We start from the raw sequence: 23,630 nt of genomic DNA on the forward strand, positions 1-23,630 counted from the left end.
TTTCCCCAGCTGAGCGGGGAAGCCGCCATTACAGCGGCAACCCTCTGATTCTAATTCAGGAAGCGCTCAGGTCCACCTGCCTGCCTTCCCTCAGAGCCAGACTTCACCAAGCTTAAGGACACACTGCAGCTTCCGCCTCCCAGAGGAGGTTTTCCAGAGGCATCCGAGGGGAGCTGAGTAAAGATCCTGAGAGCACAGACGTGGGGTCTCCTGCTTGCTGCCCACACCCCCATGGCTGCCCCATTGCTCTCCACTGCAGTCTGAAGACGACCTTGAGCTCTGAGGCAGCCACCACCCGACAGCTCTCAGAGTACTTCAAGCACGCCAGGGGCCGGACCCGCACGGCCATTCGCAACGGGCAGGTGTGGGAGGAGTCCTTGAAGAGGCTGAGGCGGGACACAGCGCTGACCAACGTCACAGGTACGGAAACCCACCCGCCCCCAACGGCAGGAAGGGCTCGTCTCCCGGCGGGAAAGAGCAGAAGCCATCAAGACTGCGGCTCCTGTTGGGAGCCCTCTCCTCTCTCTTTCTCAGAGCAAGGAGGGGCCGGGAGGGCAGCCAGGTCAATGCCCTTTCGGCAGAGAAAGGAACTCGGGCCCAGCACAGTCACACTGCCACCTCCAAATGAGGGGACATTCGTGCCCTTTGGCATAATACCAGCTGCAAGGCCTCTGTCCAGAGGAAGGACTGAAGTCAATAAACACGGGCTCCCTGTCTCAAACCACAGTGCCACCACTTCCGCCTGTGAAAGGGACAGTTAAGCCACCTGTGTCAGGGGAGATTTACTGGGATTATGTCACGGGTGAGGAACTGTCCCTCTCGTTCTGGGTACTGTGGAGCTGAAACAATGAGCTTGCCAATTGATCATGCACTCCTCAACCCCTCCTCCCCACGCCCTGCCAAATGTCACAGTTCATGGACAGTTCATGGAGGAAGGGGATGGATCTTGACAGGAGGAAGAGACTGCAGGTTCTTGCTGGGAAAACTTCAAGTGGGGGAAGATCCCTGGCCTAGGACATGGGCAAATTCCAAAGTTCCCAAAGAAGGAAGGAGGCCAGGACAAGGTAGGGAGGAGGAGGGAGTGCCTTGAACTTGATGAGACTCAAAAGGTGCTGGGCTTGAACCTTGGCCCCTGCCCATTTCTGCAGATGAGCCCCCTGAAGAAGCCCCCCAGGGCTGGATCCCCCTGACGCCTTTTCCCTGCAGGTACCAGGATGGAGTACCGGCTACTCTAGGACTTGGGCAGCCCTCTCTTCTGTGCCCTCAAGAAGCCCTCTGATGCCCAAAACTCCCCACTATGTTACACCTCCCAAGACCACAGCGCTCCTCACTTAAAACTGGCCTGTCCCTTCCCAATATCTTTCCCATTTAGATTCCTGTGTGCTTAGTAGTTTAGAGGTCAGTGGAACTTTTTTACTTTTTTTTTTTTTTTTTTTGCAATGCCATGTGGCATCTGGGATCTTAGTTTCCCAACCAGGGGTTGAACTCTAACCCCCTACAGTGGAAGTGTGGGGTCTAAACCACTGGACCACCAGGGACATACCCATCAGTGGAGCTTCTAGAAAAGCAATCTTATCAAACGAACTCATACTAACATGCACCCAACCTCTCAGGGGGTACTTTCATTCTAAAAGAAAACTCCATTGATTCAAATGATCTGATAGACCAAGAATTACTAACAGTTCTTAGAGAAGGAAATGGCAACCCACTCCAGTACTCTTGCCTGGAATATCCCATGGATGGAGGAGCCTGGTAGGCTACAGTCCTCTGGGTCGCAAAGAGTCAGACAGGACTGAGTGACTTCACTTTCACTTTCACTGGAGCTATTACTAATCTCTGATGCCTTGGGCAAGTCTTGGGAACCCTGTGGTCCCAGTTTCTTCTCTGTAAAATGAGAATTAAAAGTTTTACCTTAATGAGGTGTCAGGATGAAGGGTGAAACCCCCTGAGAAATGCTCGCTTAGAATGTAAAATGTATTCTCCCAAAAATCAAGTTCAAAAGATGAACCTCCCCTCGGGGCCACGGAATGGAGGAAGAACCCAGGCACAGGAGGGATAGAGGGTTTTCTGACACCGCCTTGCCCTCTGGCGTCTCTTCTCTTTCAGACCCTAGCCTGGACTTGACTGCACTCTCCTGGGAGGTGGGCTGCGGAGCCCCCGTTCCTCTGGTGAAATGTGATGAAAACAGCCCTTATCGCACCATCACGGGAGACTGTAATAACAGGTGAGCGGCCGTGGGGGTGTGTAGTGTGCAGGTTGGCCCACCTGCCCCGCGCGGCCCAGCCAGGGGCTTGGCCCCTTGAGCACGAGAGGCAGGACTCCCATGGCCTCACCCTCCCGGGCCAGCCCGCTGGAAGCCATTCTGTTGGAACCCACCTGCCTCACTTTCCCAACTTGTCTAAAGAGACCACCGTCTATCCGGCCGGAAGGAGCGCCTTTCCCTGGGGTGGAGGAGCCCCGAGCCTTCGGGGATGGGAGTGGTCCAGACCACCGCACACTTCAGAGGCACCTCTTCCACATCCCGTCTCCCTGGGGCAGGGGCTCCCGTCCTTCCCCGGGGGAACCCCCTGGGGTGTGCGGAGAAGCAGACCCGGGAGCTGGCCGGCCGAGGCTGAGGGCCAACCTTGCCATTTCAGGAGGAGCCCCGCGCTGGGCGCCGCCAACAGGGCGCTGGCGCGCTGGCTGCCGGCGGAGTACGAGGACGGGCTCGCTCTGCCCTTCGGCTGGACTCAGAGGAAGACGCGCAACGGCTTCCGCGTCCCGCTGGTGAGCGCGGCCGCGGGGAGGGGGCGAGCCCCGAGCTGCCGCGGGGTGATGGAGTCAGAGGGGAAGGGAGGCGCTCCCCGAAGTACCCGAGGAGAGGGCGCAGACACGTGCGCCAGGACAGACAGACGCGCGTGGCAGAGCCACGCCCGGGGAGACACGGAGATGGGGACTCGCTCCCTCGTGGTGTTCCGGGAAACGCCACTAGAGGGCTGCAGATCCCGCGTCTGGAGCCCAGCCACGTGGTGGTCATGGCCCAGCCGCCGTCAAGCCAAGTACCCCGGGGTCTCCCAGGCAGATGGGCTCCCTGCACCATCCTGCTGGCGCTTGTCCTGCCGCAGCCCCTGGAGTGCATCAGCTGTTGTTTGCCTGCAGGTCCCATCTATTGGCCTTATCTGAGTTGGCAGGCCCTCCCCAGAGCCCCTCTGTTCCTGTTTCCAGACACCTGGCACCTCCTCCGTGGCATGTACTTAAGGGACAGCCTGCCTTTTTTCCCTCTTTGAGTGGAAAGGGCATTGGCCTTGAAACCATCAAGTCATACAGACCTGGCCCTTTGTAGCTGTAGGACGTGGGCGAGTTGCTCTCACCCCTCTTGGACTCAGAATGGGAGTAATGCCACTCACTTTAGAGCTTGTCCTGAAGATGAAGTGTACCTGTTATGTCGTGGGTACTGAATAAACTGCATTCAGTCTGAATCTTCAAAGCACCTTTTCTTCCCTCTCCTTCTGTCTCCATCTGTAGGCCCGTGAGGTATCCAACAAAATTGTAGGCTACCTGGACGAAGAGGGTGTTCTGGACGAAGACAGGTCCCTGCTCTTCATGCAGTGGGGTCAAATTGTGGACCACGACCTGGACTTCGCCCCAGAAACAGAACTGGGGAGCAGTGAGCACTCCAAAATCCAGTGTGAGGAGCACTGTATCCAGGGAGACAACTGCTTCCCCATCATGGTAGGCCCCTGCAGCGGCAGGCCCCTGGCAAACTGCTTGCCTCCCTGGTGTAGCAGGTGTTCCCAGCCCATCAGCCAGGACCTCCTGGAGATCTTGAATGCTGATCTGACAGCTTCCCAAGCCTCACTCGTTCTATTCATTCATTTTGTAAATAGACATCTTACGTTCTTATTTTGTAAATAGACATCCATCATCTGCCATCATCAGGCAACTAAGCACTTGAGATTCAATGGTGAACGAGACAGCATCCCTTCCCTCAAGGGCAGAAGACCTGTGTGGGAAATGGATACGTTATCACTAGTGGCAAAACTGGGAAGCTCTGGGGAGGGTTTTCTTCATCCCTGGCCCAGCGGCCCTGATGTCACCTGGGGTCTTATTAGAAATGTAAAACCTCAAACCGCACCCCAAACATTGGGAAGCAGGATCTACATTTTATCCAGATCCCCAGGAGAGTCATTGTATACCCAGTAAATTTGTGGAATGCCGCCATGAGTCATCATGGAGTCCAGGAAGGCTTCTCCCAGAAAGAGCTGAAACGTGATGGATGAGTCAGAGCGAGCAGCAGGGACTTATGGGAATTTCCAGCAGGAAGGGAAAGGAATTTGCAGTAGCGCACCTTTCTTCTTATTCGTGGGTTTTACAGTGAGAGCGCGATTTATTCACTCAAGCATATCAAGAAGATGTGTTGTGGTATAAAGAACATGGGCTTCCCAGGTGGCGCTGGTGGTAAAGAACCCACCTGCCAATGCAGAAGACCTAAGAGACATGGATTCGCTCCCTGGATTGGGAAGATCCCCTGGAGAAGGGCATGGCAACCCACTCCAGTTTTCTTACCTGGAGAACAGAGAAGCCTGAAGGCTACTGTCCATAGGGTCGAAAAGAGTCGAACACAACTGAAGCGACTTAGCACAGCACAGCACATGAAGAACATAAGCTGTGGAGTATGGTCAACCTAGATCTGAGTCCCACCTCTTTCCCTTTCAGTTTGTAAGGTGTTGGGCAAATCACTTAACCTTTTGGAGCCTCAATTTTCTCGCATGTAAAATGAGACAGAATTACCTTACAGGGTTTTATGAGATAAAGTGAGATAAAGTATGCACGATACCAAGCACATGGTAGGTCCAAAAGAAATAAATGGTAGCTGTTGTTAGTAGTAGTTATTAACAAACTCCTTCCTGCCTCATGTCCTGCTTCCCTGTGCCGGGGTCCCAGGACTCCCTGACAACCGAAAATGTGAGGCTTTGGCTGTAAAAGGCGGAATGATTCCTCTCGGCCCTTTTACACAGCAGGAGGCAGTGAACTTCAGGGTCCTGGGGGCCCAGGATGTAGCGTCACGAGGCCTCTGGAGCCAGGGTCTGGCACCAGGGTCCCAGGACGGCACCATCAGCATCCTGGCCAGATGCATCCAGACCTGCCCTGGGGAGAGGCTGCGGCTGTACCACCTCTGCAGTCACCCACCCCCGTCTCTCTGCAGTTCCCGAAAAATGATCCCAAGTTGAAGACTCAAGGGAAATGCATGCCTTTCTTCCGAGCCGGGTTTGTCTGCCCCACTCCACCTTACCAGTCGTTGGCCCGAGAACAGATCAATGCTGTGACCTCCTTCCTGGACGCCAGCTTAGTGTACGGCTCTGAGCCCAGCCTGGCCAGCCGTCTCCGGAACCTCAGCAGCCCGCTGGGTCTCATGGCTGTCCACCAAGAAGCCCGGGACCACGGGCTGGCCTACCTGCCCTTTGTCAACAAGAAGCCGAGCCCCTGTGAGTTCATCAACACCACTGCCCGCGTGCCCTGCTTCCTGGCGGGTGAGTCTAGGCTGGGGATAGAGGGCCCCAAGGACAAAGGGATTATCCTGGGGACTGGGAGCAGGGGGAGGCCCGAAAAGCTTCTCGAGGGTGCTCGGTGGCTTCCAAGCACTGGAAGACTGACCCTTGCTGCTTCTCATTGTCTTCTGGAAAAATACACGTTGAAAGCCGCCACTGCTGCAGACACTGGTCCAGGATGGCAGAAGGGCCCAAACAGAACATGTGTTCAGTGTATGTAAAAAAAAAATTATGGAAATCCAGAAAAGCACAAGGAAAATAAGAAAATCCACAAAATCCCACTACTCACAGATAATCATCCTTGACATTTTAAGGCCTATCTTTCCAGCTTTTTTCCTATCATAGATCTTGTTCTACACTGTTTTACACAATTGGGGTCATACTAGAGTGCAGCTCTGTAATCCGATGTTTTCTCTTCACCCATCACATCTTTAAATATTTTTTCCTCTACATCACGATCTTTAATGGTTACCTAGCATTCCATGGCATATGTTTATCATAATTTATTTACCAACTCTATTTGGAGACGTTTAAGTCAATTTTAGCTTTTCTGTGATTTTGTTGCTGTTTGTAAGGTCGTGAGCATCCTTGTTGAGGAATCCTTGTGCTGAGTTTCAATAAGTTTACTAAGATAACTTCCTAGAGGAGGAAGTTCTATATAAATCAAAAGGAATGTATATTTTTAAGGCTTTTTATAATCTTGGCACAGAGCCCCCACTCCATGCAGTCTGTGAAACTGAAGCTCTCCAATTCTCATTCTAGGGGCTCATGTTCTCCTGGTCCTCTCTGCCTTTGGCTTCCAGAGATCTTATCTCTTCCAAAAATCCAGTCTTCTAGGATGAAACCCACCCAGACATGGGTCTCTTGCTAGATCTCTTGGATTCTGTGTCCACACACATCTCACATCAGTCCAGACACAAAATCAAGCCCTTCCTGTTTTCCATAAAAATATCTACTAAGACCAAGCATTTGTGAATTTCACAGACTTTCCTGAAGATTAGAGGACACAAAGAGAAACCCCCTGTAAGGCACCTGGTCTTTCACCATCTACATGACCCTCTCCTCCCGACAGCCCCCATGTCTAGATTCTTCTCCCTTATTACATGGAATAATTTAACCCTTCCCAGGTTCCTACCCTCAAACTTGCATTCCTAAAACCGTCAGAGTTGCTCGGAACAATAAAAAGCCCCTCGCTCACTTGTACGTCCTGTCTTAGAAGGCAATTTGGATTTAATTAGCAAAATTTTACTTCTTAATGTCATCTGTAGTCTTTACAACAGTCTAGTTGGGGGGGGTGTCAACTTTATTATCCCCATTTTCACAGATATGAAGCCTGAGGCTTAGAAACATTAAGTAACTTGTCCAAAGTGACAGAACTAAAAGGTGTGTATGCAGATCTGGGATTCAAATCTATGAATCACAACTCAGATCTCTTTCCAGCTTCAATTAATGAGGAGGGACTTAAGAGAGCTTCCCGCTGGGGCACCATCATGTATTTCTTTGTGTAGGTTACTGGGTTCAGGGGCTGCTCAGGATGAACCCACCTTCCTGCCTTCTGGGCTTTCAGGAGATTCCCGAGCCTCAGAGCAGATCCTGCTGGCCACTTCCCACACGCTCCTTCTCCGAGAGCACAACCGGCTGGCCAGAGAACTAAAGAAACTCAACCCTCACTGGGATGGAGAGAAGCTCTACCAGGAAGCCCGGAAAATCCTGGGAGCCTTCATACAGGTGAGAAGCCCGGGAGCACTGCCTATACACCAGCCTCGCTTGCTCACCTGGCTCTGCCTGCTGCCTTCTGCCTGCTGCCAGACCTCCATCCCCCCTTCCTCTCCTCTCCTGCTTCTTTCCCACTGTCTCACTCTTGTAAGCCCTCCCTTCTGTTTCTTCAGCTTCTCTGCCCCAAAATGAATCCCTGGATTCAGGGTGTCAGCAGGTCATTCATATGTTGGTTTGCATAGCTATGGTACAATGTCAAAAGCCTGAAGTTAACATTGATATGAACCATAAAGTTTAATTGGATTTCACCAGTAATAAATACGGTCGATTCGTGTGTGGTGTGTGTGTGTGTGTGTGTAGCTAGCTCCATGCAGTTGTATCATGAAAAATGTGTAGTTTCATGTAACCAACACCACAAAAAAGACACCTCTTCTGTCACCACACCACTCCTTTGTGCTAACTTTTTGCCAGCTGCAGCTCAGCTGGTAAAGAATCCACCTGCAATGCGGGAGACCTGGGTTCGATCCCTGTGTTGGGAAGATCCCCTGGAGAAGGAAAAGGTTACCCACTCCAGTATTCTGGTCTGGAGAATTCCATGGACTGTATAATCCATGGGATCACAAAGAGTCGGACACGACTAAACGACTTTCACTTCACTCACCCTTTCTGATAGGTATGTAATGATACTGCATTGTGATTTTACTTTGCATTTACCTAATGGCTGATCACACTGAACATCTTTTCACATGCTTTTATTTTTTTTGCCATCTGGATATCCTCTTCAGTGAAACTTTGGCTCATATTTTGCCCGTTTTCTATTTTTATTATTTTTTAATTTTATTTTGCTTGTTCTTTGGCTGCTTTGGGTCTTAGTTACGGCACGTGAGATCTCTCACTGTGGCCTGTGAGCTCAGTGGTTTGGGTGCACCAGCGTAGCTGTCCGCAGCGGGATCTCAGTGCACAGACCAGGACTGGCACCCGAGTCACCTGCTTTGGAAGCATTGGAAGGTGGATGCTTAACCACTGGACCACCAGGCAAGTCCCTATTTTGCCCATTTTCAAATTAGAGTTTGTCTTTTCATGTTGAGTTTTCAGTGTGTGTTAGTCACTCAGCTGTGTCTGACTCTTTGTGACCCCATGGACTATAACCTGCCAGGCTCCTCTGTCCATGGAATTCTCCAGACAAGATTACTGGAGTTGGTTACCATTCCCTTCTCCAGGGGATCTTCCTTGACCCAGGGATCAAACCTGGGTCTCTTGCATTGCACAAAGATTCTTTACTATCTGAACCATCAGGGAAGCCAGTTCTTTTTACATTCTAGCTGTGAGTCTTTTGTCAGATATGTGACTGTAAATATTTTCTCCCAGTCTGTACCTTGTCTTTTCATTCTCTTAATAGAGTTCTTTGCAGAGTAAGGGTTTTAATTTTAATGAGGTCAAATTTATCAGTTTTTTCCTTTCACATATTGTGCTTTTGATGTCAAGTCTCAATTCTTTCCCTAAGTCTTAGGTCCCAAAGATTTATCTCCTGGTTTTATTTTTCTAGACATTGTATGGTTTTATCTTTTGCATTTAAGTTCACGATCCATTTGAGGTTAATTTTTGTATAAAGCATAAGGTCAGGGTCTGGGTTCATTGAGGGACAGGGTGACTATGGATTTCTGATTGCTCCAACACGACTTGTAGAAAGGCTATCTTTCTGCTTTTGCTCCTTTGTCAAAAATTCTTAATATTTGGACATATTTATATCAATCTATTTCCAGATTGCCCATTCTGTTCCACTAATCTATATGTCTATTCCTATTCCAGTACCAGTGTTCAATAACTGTAGTTATATGACAAGACTTAACATTAAGAAGAATGACTCTTCTCACTTTACTCGTCTTTTTCAAAATTATTTTGGCTATCGTAGGGTCTTTACCTTTCCTTATACATTTTAAAACATGCTTATCCATGTCTACAAAGAAGTCTTGCTGAGATTTTGATAAGAATTGTATTAAACCTTAGATCAATTTAGGGACAGCTGACATCCTTACTATGTTGAGTTTTCCAGTATATAAACAGTGTGTGTGTGTGTGTGTGTGTTAGTCACGCAGTCATGTCTGACTCTATGACCCCATGGACTGTAGCCCACCAGGCTCCTCTGTTCATGGGGATTCTCCAGGCAAGAATACTGGACTGGGTTGGCATGCCGTTCTCCAGGGGATCTTCCCAACCCAGGGATCGAACCCAGGTCTCCTGCATTGCAGGCAGATTCTTTACCATCAGGGAAGCCCATAAACATAGTATGTCTCTCCAAATGTTTAGATTTTCCTTGATTTATTTCATCAGCATTTTATAATTTTAATCATGCAGATCCTATACATGCTTGTTATATACCTGAATATTAACTTCCTTTGGAAGAATTGTAAATGGTGTTACATCTCTTTTTTCAGTTTCCACTTATTCATTATCAGTGTGTAAAAATATAATTGATTTTTATGTGTTGATTCTGTATCCTATGACCTTGCTAAACTCAGTTCTAGGAATCTGTAGATTCCTTGGGATTTTCTACAGATAGTTGTGTCATCTATAAATAATTAGTTATATTCCTTCTTTTCTAATTTGTGTGTTTTTCATTTCTTTATCTTGCCTTATTACAGGCAAGAAAAGTATAACTTCCAGTACTATACCGAATAAGAGTGGTGACAGCAGACATTCTCATCTTCCCAACAGTAAAAGAAAAGCATTCAAGGTTTACCATTAAGTATGTTAATTGTGAATTTTTTGGTAAATGCTCTACATGAAGTTGAGGAAATTCTGCTCTTCTCCTAGTGCACTGAAAGTTTTTAAATGAATAGATGTGGAATTTTGTCAAGTGGTTTTTCTGCATAGATTTATATAATTATATGACTTTCTTCTTTCGTCTATTCTGGTTGCTTTAGGTTTATTTTGCTCTTACTGCTAGTTTATTGAGGTGGGACCTTAGATTATTGATTTGAGAGCTTTCTTCTTTTCTAATATAAGTATTAGAAGTGATATGACTTTCCCCCGGCACTGTTAGATGTATCCCACAAATGCGGATACACTGTGTTTTCATTTTAACTCATTGTGTATGTTTTGTTGTTGTTACTTCCTTTCTCTTGGACCTGTAGGTTATTTAGAAGTGAATTATTTTATTTCCAAGTGTTAGAGATTTCACTGCTGCCTTTCTGTTACTGATTTCTAGTTTGATTCCATCGTTGTCAGATAATATACTCTATATGATCTCAATTCTTTCAAATTTGTTCAAGTTTACCTTATAACTCTGGTACGGTTATCTTGTTGAATGTTCCACAGATCCTTAAGAAGTGTTTGTGCATTCTGCTGTTGGGTGGAATGTTACCTGTTACATTGTTCTTTCCTTTCTGAAGGTCCTAGCCTTCTTCTGTTATCATTTCTTTATATTTAAAGAGTTTTTTAGCCATTCTCTGAAGATAGGTCTGCTCGCAGTAAATGCTCTTCTTTTCCTTCATCTGAGAATGTCTTTATTTCCCTTTTATTCCAGAGGAATAGTTTTGCCAGATACTAGATTCAAGGTTGACAGTTCTTTTCTTTCAGCACTTGAAAAATGTTGTGCTGCTTCCCTCTTGCCTCCATGGTTTCAAATGAGAGATTCACTGCTATTCAAATTGAAAGTGAAGGTCGCTCAGTCATGTCCGACTTTTTGTGACCCCACGGACTGTACAGTCCATGGAATTCTCCAGGCCAGAATACTGGAGTGGATAGCCTTTCCTTTCTCCAGGGGATCTGCCAACCCAAGGATCGAACCCAGGTCTTCCACATTGCAGGGGGATTCTTTACCAGCTGAGCCACAAGGGAAGCCCAAGAAAACTGGAGTAGGTAGCCTAGCCCCTCCAGGGGATCTTCCCGACCCAGGGATTGAACCAGGATCTCCTGCATTGCAGGCGGATTGTTTACCAACTGAGCTATGAGTGAAGCTATTCAAATTGGGGTTCCTTTGTAGGTAATATATCATTTCTCCTTGGCTGTTTTTAAGAATTTTTGTGTTTAGTTTTCACAAACTTAATTATGATGTGTCTTACAGTAGATTTCGTTGGGTTTATTCTGTTTGAAATTCAACTTCTTATATATGTAAATGTATGTCTGTCACTAATTTGGGGGGGTGTTTCAGACATTATTTCTTCAAATACCTTTCAGTCCTATCCAATTTCTCTTCTAATTATGGAATTCCATTAATATGAACATTAGATTTTTTGTTATTGTGCCACAGAACACGGAGGCTCTGGTTTGTTTGACTTCTTTTTTTAAGTCTATTTTCTCTCTGTTTTTCAGATTGACTTGTTTCTGTTGATCTGTTTTCAATTCTATCCTGCCATGTCCACCTTACTACTGGGTCTAGTCAACAAATTCTTATTTCAGTTAGGGTATTCTCAGTTATATAGTTTCAATTTGTTCCTTTTTTATCTAAATTCTACTTATTTTATTGGAGAAGGAAATGGCAACCCACTCCAGTATTCTTGCCTGGAGAATCCCATGGACAGAGCAGCCTGGCAGGCTACAGTCCATGGGGTCGCAAAGAGTTGGACACGACTGAAGCGATTTAGCACTTCTTTTACGGAATGTTCTGTTTTTCATTTGTTTTAAGATAACTTAAAATTCATGATCTGAGCCACAGTCAGCTCCAGGTCTTGTTTTTGCTGACTGTATAGAACTTCTCCATCTTTGGCTGCAAAGAATATAATCAATCTGATTTCGGTGTTGGCCATCTGGTGATGTCCATGTGTAGAGTCCTCTCTTGTATTGTTGGAAGAGGGTGTTTGCTATGACCAGTGCGTTCTCTTGGCAAAACTCTATTAGCCTTTGCCCTGCTCCAAGGCCAAATTTGCCTGTTACTCCAGGTGTTTCTTGACTTCCTACTTTTGCATTCCAGACCCCTATAATGAAAAGGACATCTTTTTGGGGTGTTGGTTCTAAAAAGTCTTGTAGGTCTTCATAGAACCATTCAACTTCGGCTTCTTCAGCGTTACTGGTTGGGGCATAGGCTTGGATTACCGTGATATTGAATGGTTTGCCTTGGAAACGAACAGAGATCATTCTGTCGTTTTTGCAAGTGCATCCAAGTACTGCATTTCGGACTCTTTTGTTGACTATGATGGCTTCTCCATTTCTTCTAAGGGATTCCTGCCCACAGTAGTAGATATAATGGTCATCTGAGTTAAATTCACCCATTCCAGTCCATTTTAGTTCGCTGATACATAGAATGTCAACATTCACTCTTGCCATCTCCTGTTAGACCACTTCCAATTTGCCTTGATTCATGGACCTAACATTCCAGGTTCCTATGCAATATTGCTCTTTACAGCATCAGACCTTGCTTCTATCACCAGTCCCATCCACAACTGGGTATAGTTTTTGCTTTGGCTCTATCCCTTCATTCTTTCTGGAGTTTTTTCTCCGCATATTGGGCACCTACCGACCTGGGGAGTAGTTTCTCTTTCAGTATCCTATCATTTTGCCTTCTCATACTATTCATGGGGTTCTCAAGGCAAGAATACTGAAGTGGTTTGCCATTCCCTTCTCCAGTGGACCACATCCTATCAGATGTAGGGATAACCACTAGACCATTCAGGTATGACCTAAATCAAATCCCTTATGAATATACAGTGGAAGTGAGAAATAGATTTAAGGGACTAGATCTGATAGACAGAGAGCCTGATGAACTATGGACAGAGGTTCGTGACATTGTACAGAAGACAGGGATCAAGACCATCCCCATAGAAAAGAAATGCAAAAAGGCAAAATGGTATGATTAAAACTCTCCAGAAAGCAGGAATAGAAGGAACATACCTCAACATAATAAAAGCTATATACGACAAACCCACAGCAAGCATCACCCTCAATGGTGAAAAATTGAAAGCATTTCCCCTGAAATCAGGAACAAGACAAGGGTGCCCACTCTCACCACTACTATTCAACATAGTTTTGGAAGTGTTGGCCACAGCAATCAGGGCAGAAGAAGAAGTAAAAGGAATCCAGATAGGAAAAGAAGAAGTGAAACTCTCTCTGTTTGCAGACGACATGATCCTCTACATAGAAAACCCTAAAGACTCCACCAGAAAATTACTAGAGCTAATCAATGAATACAGTAAAGTTGCAGGATATAAAATTAACACACAGAAATCTCTTGCATTCCTATACACTAACAATGAGAAAACAGAAAGAGAAATTAAGGAATCGATACCATTCGCCATTGCAACAAAAAGAATAAAATACTTAGGAGTATATCTACCTAAAGAAACAAAAGACCTATACATAGAAAACTATAAAACACTGATGAAAGAAATCAAAGAGGACACAAACAGATGGAGAAATATACCATGTTCATGGATTGGAAGAATCAATATTGTCAAAATGGCTATTCTACCCAAAGCAATCTATAGATTCAATGCAATCCCTATCAAACTACCAACGGTATTTTTCACAGAACTAGAACAAATAATTTCACAGTTTGTATGGAAATACAAAAAACCTCGAATATCCAAAGTAACCTTGAGAAAGAAGAATGGAACTAGAGGAGTCAACCTGCCTGACTTCAGACTCTACTACAAAGCCACAGTCATCAAGACAGTATGGTACTGGCACAAAGACAGAAATATAGATCAATGGAACAGAATAGAAAGCCCAGAGATAAATCCACGAACCTATGGTCACCTTATCTTCGACAAAGGAGGCAAGGATATACAATGGAAAAAAGACAACCTCTTTAACAAGTGGTGCTGGGAAAACTGGTCAACCACCTGTAAAAGAATGAAACTAGAACACTTTCTAACACCATACACAAAAATAAACTCAAAATGGATTAAAGATCTAAATGTAAGACCAGAAACTATAAAACTCCTAGAGGAGAACATAGGCAAAACACTCTCCAACATAAGTCACAGCAGGATCCTCTATGACCCACATCCCAGAATTTTAGAAACAAAAGCAAAAATAAACAAATGGGACCTAATGAAACTTAAAAGCTTTTGCACAACAAAGGATACTATAAGTAAGGTGAAAAGACAGCCCTCAGATTGGGAGAAAATAATAGCAAATGAAGCAACAGACAAAGGATTAATCTCAAAAATATACAAGCAACTCCTCCAGCTCAACTCCAGAAAAATAAATGACCCAATCAAAAAATGGGCCAAAGAACTAAACAGACATTTCTCCAAGGAAGACATACGGATGGCAAAAAAACACATGAAAAGATGCTCAACACCACTCATTATCAGAGAAATGCAAATCAAAACCACAATGAGGTACCATTATACACCAGTCAGGATGGCTGCTATCCAAAAGTCTACAAGCAATACATGCTGGAGAGGGTGTGGAGAAAAGGGAACCCTCTTACACTGTTGGTGGGAATGCAAATTAGTACAGCCACTATGGAAAACAGTGTGGAGATTCCTTAAAAAGCTGGAAATAGATCTGCCATATGACCCAGCAATACCACTTCTAGGCATACACACTGAGGAAACCAGATCCGAAAGAGACACTTGCACCCCAATGTTCATCGCAGCACTGTTTATAATAGCCAGGTCATGGAAGCAACCTAGATGCCCATCAGCAGACGAATGGATGAGGAAGCTGTGGTACATATACACCATGGAATATTACTCAGCCATCAAAAAGAATTCATTTGAATCAGTTCTAATGAGATGGGTGAAACTGGAACCCATTATACAGAGCGAAGTAAGCCAGAAAGATAAAGACCATTACAGTATACTAACACATATATATGGAATTTAGAAAGATGGTAATGATAACCTTATATTCAAAAAAAGAAAAAGAGACTCAGATGTATAGAACAGACTTGTGGACTCTGTGGGAGAAGGCGAGGGTGGGATGTTTCAAGAGAACAGCATCGAAACATGTATATCTAGGGTGAAACAGATCACCAGCCCAGGTTGGATGCATGAGACAAGTGCTCAGGCCTGGTGCTCTGGGAAGACCCAGAGGGATGGGGTGGAGAGGGAGGTGGGAGGAGGGACCGGGATGGGGAATACATGTAAATCCATGGCTAATTCATTTCAATGTATGACAAAAACCACTGCAATGTTGTAAAGTAATTAGCCTCCAACAAATAAAAATAAATGGAAGAAAAAAAAAAAGGCAAAATGGTTGTCTGAGGAGGCCTTACAAATAGCTGTGAAAAGAAGAGAAGCAAAAAGCAAAGGAGAAGAGAAAAGATATTCCCATTTGAATGCAGAGTTCCAAATAATAGCAGGGAGAGATAAGAAAGCCTTCCTCAGTGATCAGTGCAAAGAAATAGAGGAAAACAATAGAATGGGAAAGACTAGAGATCTCTTCAAGAAAATTAGAGATATCACGGGAACATTTCAGGCAAAGATGGGTTCGATAAAGGACAGAAATGGTATGGACCTAACAGAAGCAGAAGATGTTAATAAGAGGTGGCAAGAATACACAGAAGAACTGTACAAAAAAGATCTTCACGAGCCAGATAATCACAATGGTGTGATCACTCACCTAGAGCCAGACATCCTGGAATGTGAAGTCAAGTGGGCCTTAGAAAGCATCACTATGAACAAAGCTAGTGGATGTGATGGAATTCCAGTTGAGCTATTTCAAATCCTAAAAGATGATGCTGTGAAAGTGCTGCAGTCAATATGCCAGCAAATTTGGAAAACTCAGCAGTGGCCACAGGCCTGGAAAAGGTCCGTTTTCATTCCAATCCCTAAGAAAGGCAATCCCAAAGAATGCTCAAACTACTGCACCATTGCAGTCATCTCACCCACTAGTAAAGTAATGCTCAAGATTCTCCAAGCCAGGCTTCAGCAATATGTGAACGGAAAACTTCCAGATGTTCAAGCTGGTTTTAGAAAAGGCAGAGGAATCAGAGATCAAATTGCCAATATCCACTGGATCATCAAAAAAGCAAGAGAGTTCCAGAAAAACATCTATTTCTGCTTTATTGACTATGCCAAAGCCTTCGACTGTGTGGATCACAATAAACTGTGGAAAATTCTGCAAGAGATGGGAATACCAGACCACCTGACCTGCCTCTTGAGAAACCTGTATGCAGGTCAGGAAGCAACAGTTAGAACTGAACGTGGAACAACAGACTGGTTCCAAATAGGAAAAGGAGTACGTCAAGGCTGTATGTTGTCACCTTGCTTATTTAACTTATATGCAGAGTACATCATGAGAAACGCTGGGCTGGAGGAAGCACAAGCTGAGGTCGAGATTGCCGGGATAAATATCAATAACCTCAGATATGCAGATGACACCACCCTTACGGCAGAAAGTGAAGAGGAACTAAAAAGCCTCTTGATGAAAGTGAAAGAGGAGAGTGAAAAAGTTGGCTTAAAGTTCAACATTCAGAAAACTAAGATCATGGCATCTGGTCCCATCACCTCATGGGAAATAGATGGGGAGACAGTGGAAACAGTGTCAGACTTTATTTTTTTGGGCTCCAAAATCACTGCAGATGGTGACTGCAGCCATGAAATTAAAAGATGCTTACTCCTTGAAAGGACAGTTATGACCAACCTAGATAGCATATTAAAAAGCAGAGACATTACTTTGCCAACAAAGGTCCGTCTGGTCAAGGCTATGGTTTTTCCAGTGGTCATGTGTGGATGTGAGAGTTGGACTGTGAGGAAAGCTGAGGGCTGAAAAATTGATGCTTTTGAACTGTGATGTTGGAGAAGACTCTTGAGAGTCCCTTGAACTGCAAGGAGATCCAACCAGTCCATCCTGAAGGAGATCAGTCCTGGGTGTTCATTAGAAGGACTGATGCTGACGCAGAGACTCCAATAGTTTGGCCACCTCATGTGAAGAGTTGACTCATTGGAAAAGACCCTGATGCTGGGAGGGATTGGGGGCAGGAGGAGAAGGGGATGACAGAGGATGAGATGGCTGGATGGCATCGCCGACTCGATGGGCATGAGTTTGAGTAAACTCCGGGAGTTGGTGATGGACAGGGAGGCCTGGTGTGCTGCAATTCATGGGGTTGCAAAGAGTCAGACACGACTGAGTGACTGAAGTGAACTGAACTTAAAATTGATTATTGCGGCATTTTAATGACAGCTGCTTGAAAATCTTTATCAGATGATTCCAATATCTGATTCATGCCAGTGTTGGCATCAGTTTATTATCTCTTCTCATTTAACTTGTGGCTTTCTTGGTTCTTGGTATTATGGGTGATTTTCAATTTTATCCTGAACATTTTAGTTATGATGTTAGGAGACTCCTGATCCTATTTAAATCTTCTATTTAGGCATATATTGTTCAATAATAAGTTACCCTGTATAGTTTTGGTTGCAGGTTCTGGCATGCTTTTGCAAGCTTTAGTTCCAGTGACAGTTTCGCTTTCTGAGCCCTTGCAATGCTATTCTGGTCTGTTTCATTCTTCTTTGTTCTTCTGGGGTCCCCACCCAACCCCTGCTGACTCTGTCTGCAGGGCAGGAAGGTACTTTCCTGGCTGCCTTCTGTTGCTGAGTAACCTTCTAGAGTTATGGGTTAACCTTCTAGAGTTGTAGAAGCCACTGTGCCTGAGTCTCTATGCCACCGGGTGAAGAACAGAGACACGGGGCCTCACTGCTGCAGGCAGATCGTGGGTTGGGTTCTGGATCAAGGGTTGAGATGGCTAATGGCTTGAATTGTGAAGCAGATTTGGGGACTCTTTACTAGGTTTTTGTTGAACTTCCCCCTAGCCAGGTCCTCTGGAGAATGAGAGAGAAGGTTTTTCTTAACTGCTTTTGTCTATTTCTGTTGGAGGTTGAAGACTGCCATCCTCTCATGGACCTGGTCTGGGCATGTAGGGACTCACCATTTTGTCATTCCCTTGACAAGGTCTTTAGCCAGTCCATCTTTCCAGCTTTCAGAGTCTATTTAGTGCTGTCTGTTGGATAATTTCCAGGGTGTTTAGTTCTGTTTAGTGGAGAATACATTTAGGTTTATTTAGTTACATTCAGTAAAGAAAACTGAGTGAACTCCGTCTTGTTCTGGAACCAGAAGCCCCATGCACATATTTTAACCATCAAAGAGAACTATTTCCATTCATTTCTTAGCAAAATCTCTACAGTTCAATACTTTTTTTTTTTAACGTAGACCCATAAATCTTGCTGCTGGAGATGTGTATAGGAAATCAAAGGATAAAAGATATCTACCTGAAGGCTGTCTGAGTTGAGGCTCTTATTAGTTTCCTTGGGCTGCCATAACAGAGTAACGCAGACTGCGTGGCTTACACAACAGAGCGGTATTTTCTAACAGTTCTGGAGACTGGAAATCCAAGATTAAAGGAGTTAGCAGGTTTGATTTCTCCTGAAGCCTTTCTCCTTGGCTTGGCCACCTTCGCTCTATGTTTTTCTCACGTGGTACCCCCACCCCCACCCCACCGTGTGCATTTCTCTCTTATAAGGACACTAGTCTTACTGGATTAGGGCTCCACCCTTATGACATCATTTAACCTTAATTACCCCTTTACAGGCCCTATCTCCAAATACAGTCACCTGAGAGAGTTAGAGCTTCAGCATAGGGTTTCTTGGACTACAAGAAAAAGAAACCCACTCAGGATAATTGAGACGTTCAGTGTCGGTTCACCCTGCACATAAATCAAATGGGAGCTCCTACGGGTTTCTCCTGGAACCTCAGGGCAGTGAGTGTAGTGTAGTCAGGCCTCAGCAAGGGTGAGAGCCATGGACGGGAAATCATTTGGAAGTAAGGCAAGTCATTCTCACTGTCTCTCCCTCCCCTCTTCTCCTCTCCTCACATCTCTCTTTCTCTGCAGACGGGTTTCCTCTGCGTTTCTGCTCACGGTAGAAAATGACAACCCATATCACTCCATCACTCAAGTCGAGCACCATCAGAAACAGTCTAGGATAGCTGCGTCTGAAATCTAAGTTCCTGAGCAAGAGAATCTGACTAACCAGCTTAGGCTGGGGCCCCGGTCAGGCCAGGCCACTGTGGCCAGGGGCAGGGTTCCATCTCCTGCTGCCTCCCAGAGCCTGAGCAGCAGGCGGCCTGGTCCAAGGATGGCATCCCCAGAGTCTATGCTGCTGAGGGAATGGGAAGGACCCATGAGGGCAAGAGAAGATTATACATGTTCAATGGCATAATAATCATGAGCTAGATAGAAACATGCGAGATGTTAGGTAAAAAAGCAGAATGCATTTCACATAAATGTTTTCTAGGATTATGACCAACTTAAAATATGTATACTATAAAGATTAGAAAGAATAAACAGTTAATATAATATTATTATTGTGTTGTGGGGTGTCATGACTCTTTATTTTTTCAAACTTTTCTCAGTTTAAGTTAGTTCACTCTTCTGAGCAAAACAAAACAAGAAACTGACCTCTCTATGGAGCAGCACTTCTTTCAGAATGGGGGATTGAATAAACTCCCCTTAGTTACCCTGTGACTCATTCCTGTGGTTCTCCATTCCTCTTGCCCTGGCCTTTGGGGAAAAGTTTAATAATATAATTTTATGTTAAAGTGATACACAGAGACTGTGACATTAGCTTCATCATAAATTTAGAGCAAAGATGGGCAAGAGAGTACATTTCAAATGTCAAATTCAAGTGACTGATCAGTAGAGCCTATGTTGAGACAGATCATGGAAGATCAGCAGAAAGTATGTCATGATCAATTAGTAATGTCTGCTAGGGTTATGGGAAGGAGAATTGGACACATGCAATGCGTAGGACACACATGCAATCCATTTGCCATCCTTGATTTTTGACCACTCATTCTTGGCTCCGACCTCACTCCACAAAGGTTTAAGTCTTCTCACATCCTTTTTTTCATGACTTGTTTTTCCTTGCAGATTATCACCTTTAGGGACTACCTGCCCATTGTGCTAGGCAGTGAGATGCAGAAGTGGATCCCGCCATACCAAGGCTATAACAACTCTGTGGATCCCCGAATTTCCAATGTCTTCACCTTTGCCTTCCGCTTTGGCCACTTAGAGGTTCCCTCTACTGTGTCCCGCCTGGATGAGAATTACCAGCCATGGGGTCCGGAAGCGGAGCTCCCCCTGCACACCCTCTTCTTCAACACCTGGAGGATAATCAAAGACGGTATGTCCTTTCGGGGACACAGTATCACCTGGCTGTCTCACTCTGCAGCCTGCTTCTAGAAAAACCTAGCGTGGAAGTCAGGCTTGCACCACTTCCTATGCGACCTTGGGCAAGTGACTTCACCTCACTGAGCCTCAGTTTCTTCGTTTATAAAACGGGGACACTAATAATACCTATCTCACTAGGATACTAGTGAAATGAAATATATATATATATATATATATAAAGCGCCCTATGGTGGCTCCTGACACACAGGAGGTGGTCACTAAGTATTAGTTATTATTCTTTCTTTCCTGCACTGGCCTTTAAGGTGCCAAGTTCTCCCTGCTTCCTTTCCCTCCCTCGGGCTTCCCTGACCCTTGCAGAAAGAATTCCTGTGTCCAGTAAATAAATAGGGCTTCCCCAGGCAGCTCAAATGGTAAAGAATCTGCCTGCTGTCCAGGAGACCTGGGTTTGATCCCTGGGTCGGGAAGATCCCCTGGAGAAGGGCAATGGCGCCCCACTCCAGTATTCTTGCCTGGAGAATTCCATGGACAGAGGAGCCTGGCGGGCTATAGTCCATGGGGTCACAAAGAGCCAGACACAACTTAGCAGCTGACACACACACACACAGTAAATAAATTGCGATCTTCTGCTCTTCTCTATAGCTTTCCACCTCCATTAAGTGCCAAAGGTTGGACCCCACTCCCCTTTATCCTGGGCTGGACTGTGTTGAAACTGGCTTTTACTTAAGGCCTGACAAGTCAGGGCATTTCTAAAGATTTCTGCCATCTCTTCTCATGGTGCACAGTTCCTTCGGGGACCATATGGAGGAGGAGGAGCCAAGTCTCTGAACGGGAGCTTGGAAGAAACCCTGAAGCTTATGCTCACGCATCACGGCAGGATGGCAGGCGGTGTGCACGGGCCTCCAACCCCCACACACCCTGTGGGCCGCACTGGGCTCTTCTTTCCCCACTTCCAGCCCCAGAGGGGCAGCTGGCCCGTCTTTCACCTGAGAAAGAGAACCTGTCAGGAGGAGGGTGTGCCCGGCAATGGAAGATGTCCCCAGCTGCCCCACCCCCAGCATGGCATCTGGGTCTCCCTTGCAGGTGGAATTGACCCTCTGGTGCGGGGTCTGCTGGCCAAGAAGTCCAAACTGATGAATCAGGATAAAATGCAGACAAGTGAGCTGTGCAACAAGCTTTTCCAGCCCACTCACAATATCCACGGCTTTGACCTGGCTGCTATCAACTTACAGCGTTGCCGGGACCATGGGATGCCTGGTGAGTGGGCCCAGGGTCCAGCCAGGCCTGGGGAATGTTTTGCTACTTTCTGGGGTTCCCAGGGACTCTCCTCTATAGCCCTGAGAAGCTGATCAGTTCTAAAACAGAAGGCAGAGATGCCTGTTTTAAAAACTCACCTGTGAAATGGCATCTTCCAGTGTCCCTAAGACAGAGGCCAGAGACCATATCTGGTACTATTCCCAGGCTCCTCAAATGAAAGAGATCAACCACTGACTTGTGAAACCAGTTTAAAAGTCCAGAAAATATTAAGAAAAGAGGGAAAGCAATAACTACTGGACCTTCCTAAATGTAGAACTTTAAGAGCCAGACTGCCTGGTCTCAAATTCTAGCTGTGTGACATTAGAGAAGTGACTGAGCATCTCTGTTCTTCAATTTACATATGTGTACAGGGCTTAGAGTAGTGCCTGGACCCACAGTAAGCACCACATATCCTGCTGGCTCCCTTGTAGCCCAAGTGCCACAGGATAAAACAATGGCTCACCGCCTGTCTGTTCCCAGAGGCTGTGAACACAGACTCTCTGGGGCTGATGGAGCTGGAGTGGGCATGTCCTCAAAGGGTATAAGACAGCTTCCACCTCTCTGCCCTAGGGTACAACTCCTGGAGGGGCTTCTGTGGCCTCTCACAGCCCAAGACGCTGAAGGGGCTGCAGGCCGTGCTGAAGAACAAGATACTGGCTAAGAAGTTACTGGATCTCTACAAGACCCCCGACAACATTGACATCTGGATCGGGGGCAACGCCGAGCCCATGGTAGAAAGGGGCCGGGTGGGGCCTCTCCTGGCCTGCCTCCTAGGGAGGCAATTCCAGCAGATCCGTGATGGGGACAGGTGAGTGAGACCTCAGCAGGGAGGGCGGGGAGGGAGGCCCTTCTCGGAGGTGGACATCAGGGTGGGCGTCCTGCAGGACCGACGCCAGACCTTGGCATGTTCCCAGGGACCTCCTCCCTTCCCCTTTGGCAGAGTGGGAAGGGGCCAGCAGCTGGGCTGCGTGGAGACCCTGCTTGTGTCTCTGCAGGTTCTGGTGGGAGAACCCCGGGGTCTTCACTGAGAAGCAGCGGGACTCTCTCCAGAAAGTGTCCTTCTCGCGCCTCGTCTGTGACAACACCCACATCACCAAGGTCCCGCTGCACGCCTTCCAGGCCAACAACTACCCACATGACTTTGTGGATTGCTCAGCCGTTGATAAGCTGGATCTCTCACCCTGGGCCTCCAGGGAGAATTAGGGGCCCGGACTCCGCAGCCTTCCACACTGTGCAGGAGAGCTGTCCTTGGCCACGATGCCATTTCAAGTAGACTCGGTGAGCGGCCCCTCGGGCTCCCTACCCCGTCCCAGGCCTCCTTCCCAGCTGAGTCTCTCTGCACGCCCCCACTCACACCCTGCTCAAGCCCAGGGCAGCTGCCTTGCCTCTCCAGCTCTTCCTCTGGAGTCCCACCGCTCCACCCGCATCCTCTCCATCTTCGGAAACCCTCCTTCTGTCAAGACTTTCACCCTCCAAGATGCCTTCCGATCTTGCTTGCCAGATGTCACCCATCCCTTCCCCAAAAAGTCTTGGCTGAGGCTGTGGCCTTGACACCGGTATCTCTCCCCGCCTTGAACTAGATTGTAAACTTCTTGAGCTGGGCCTTCAGCCTGCTTCCACGCGTGTCCTGGGGCCCCCAGCATAGTGCTTGGCACACAGTGAGTGTTCAATAAACACCTGATGATTGACTACGGATGCTGGCGATGACCTTGTTCCCCTCTGGAAGGCAGGCCTTGGAATCACTGCCAAATGAGTAACGGTGTTTACAGTTCGGACATGTCTCACCACGAAGAGGTCACATGCGTGAGTCTAGGGAGTGAGAGGGCCCGGTTTGGTCCCCTCAGCTTCAAAGCGCTCTCAAAGAAAAGGAGGAAGGAAGGGGCTCCTGCGAGAAGAAGGCATGGCCGTGGGGTGGCAGGAGAGCTTTCAGGGCATCGCCACAGGGGCAGAGAAATCCAAGCCTGGATTTCCCCCAGAGCTAGTTTGGGAAATTCCGTGGCAATCCAGTGATTTAGGAC

At 46.5% G+C, this 23,630-nt stretch overlaps 1 protein-coding gene across 1 annotated transcript; it reads left to right on the forward strand.

Moving 5' to 3' along the window:
* The first annotated feature begins 808 nt into the window (after positions 1-808).
* LPO (lactoperoxidase) lies at positions 809-23,304 on the forward strand. The gene is made up of 10 exons (XM_070478523.1): positions 809-1,064; positions 2,107-2,224; positions 2,637-2,766; positions 3,505-3,711; positions 5,186-5,510; positions 7,096-7,256; positions 20,059-20,311; positions 21,400-21,573; positions 22,183-22,420; positions 22,608-23,304. The coding sequence occupies exons 1-10, from the start codon at positions 848-850 to the stop codon at positions 22,813-22,815; spliced, it is 2,031 nt and encodes a 676-aa protein (XP_070334624.1). The 5' UTR covers positions 809-847; the 3' UTR covers positions 22,816-23,304.
* Positions 23,305-23,630: the final 326 nt, after the last annotated feature.

The sequence above is a fragment of the Odocoileus virginianus genome, chromosome 17, assembly GCF_023699985.2.
Source record: "Odocoileus virginianus isolate 20LAN1187 ecotype Illinois chromosome 17, Ovbor_1.2, whole genome shotgun sequence".
In the NCBI taxonomy this organism is placed as follows: Eukaryota; Metazoa; Chordata; class Mammalia; order Artiodactyla; family Cervidae; genus Odocoileus; species Odocoileus virginianus.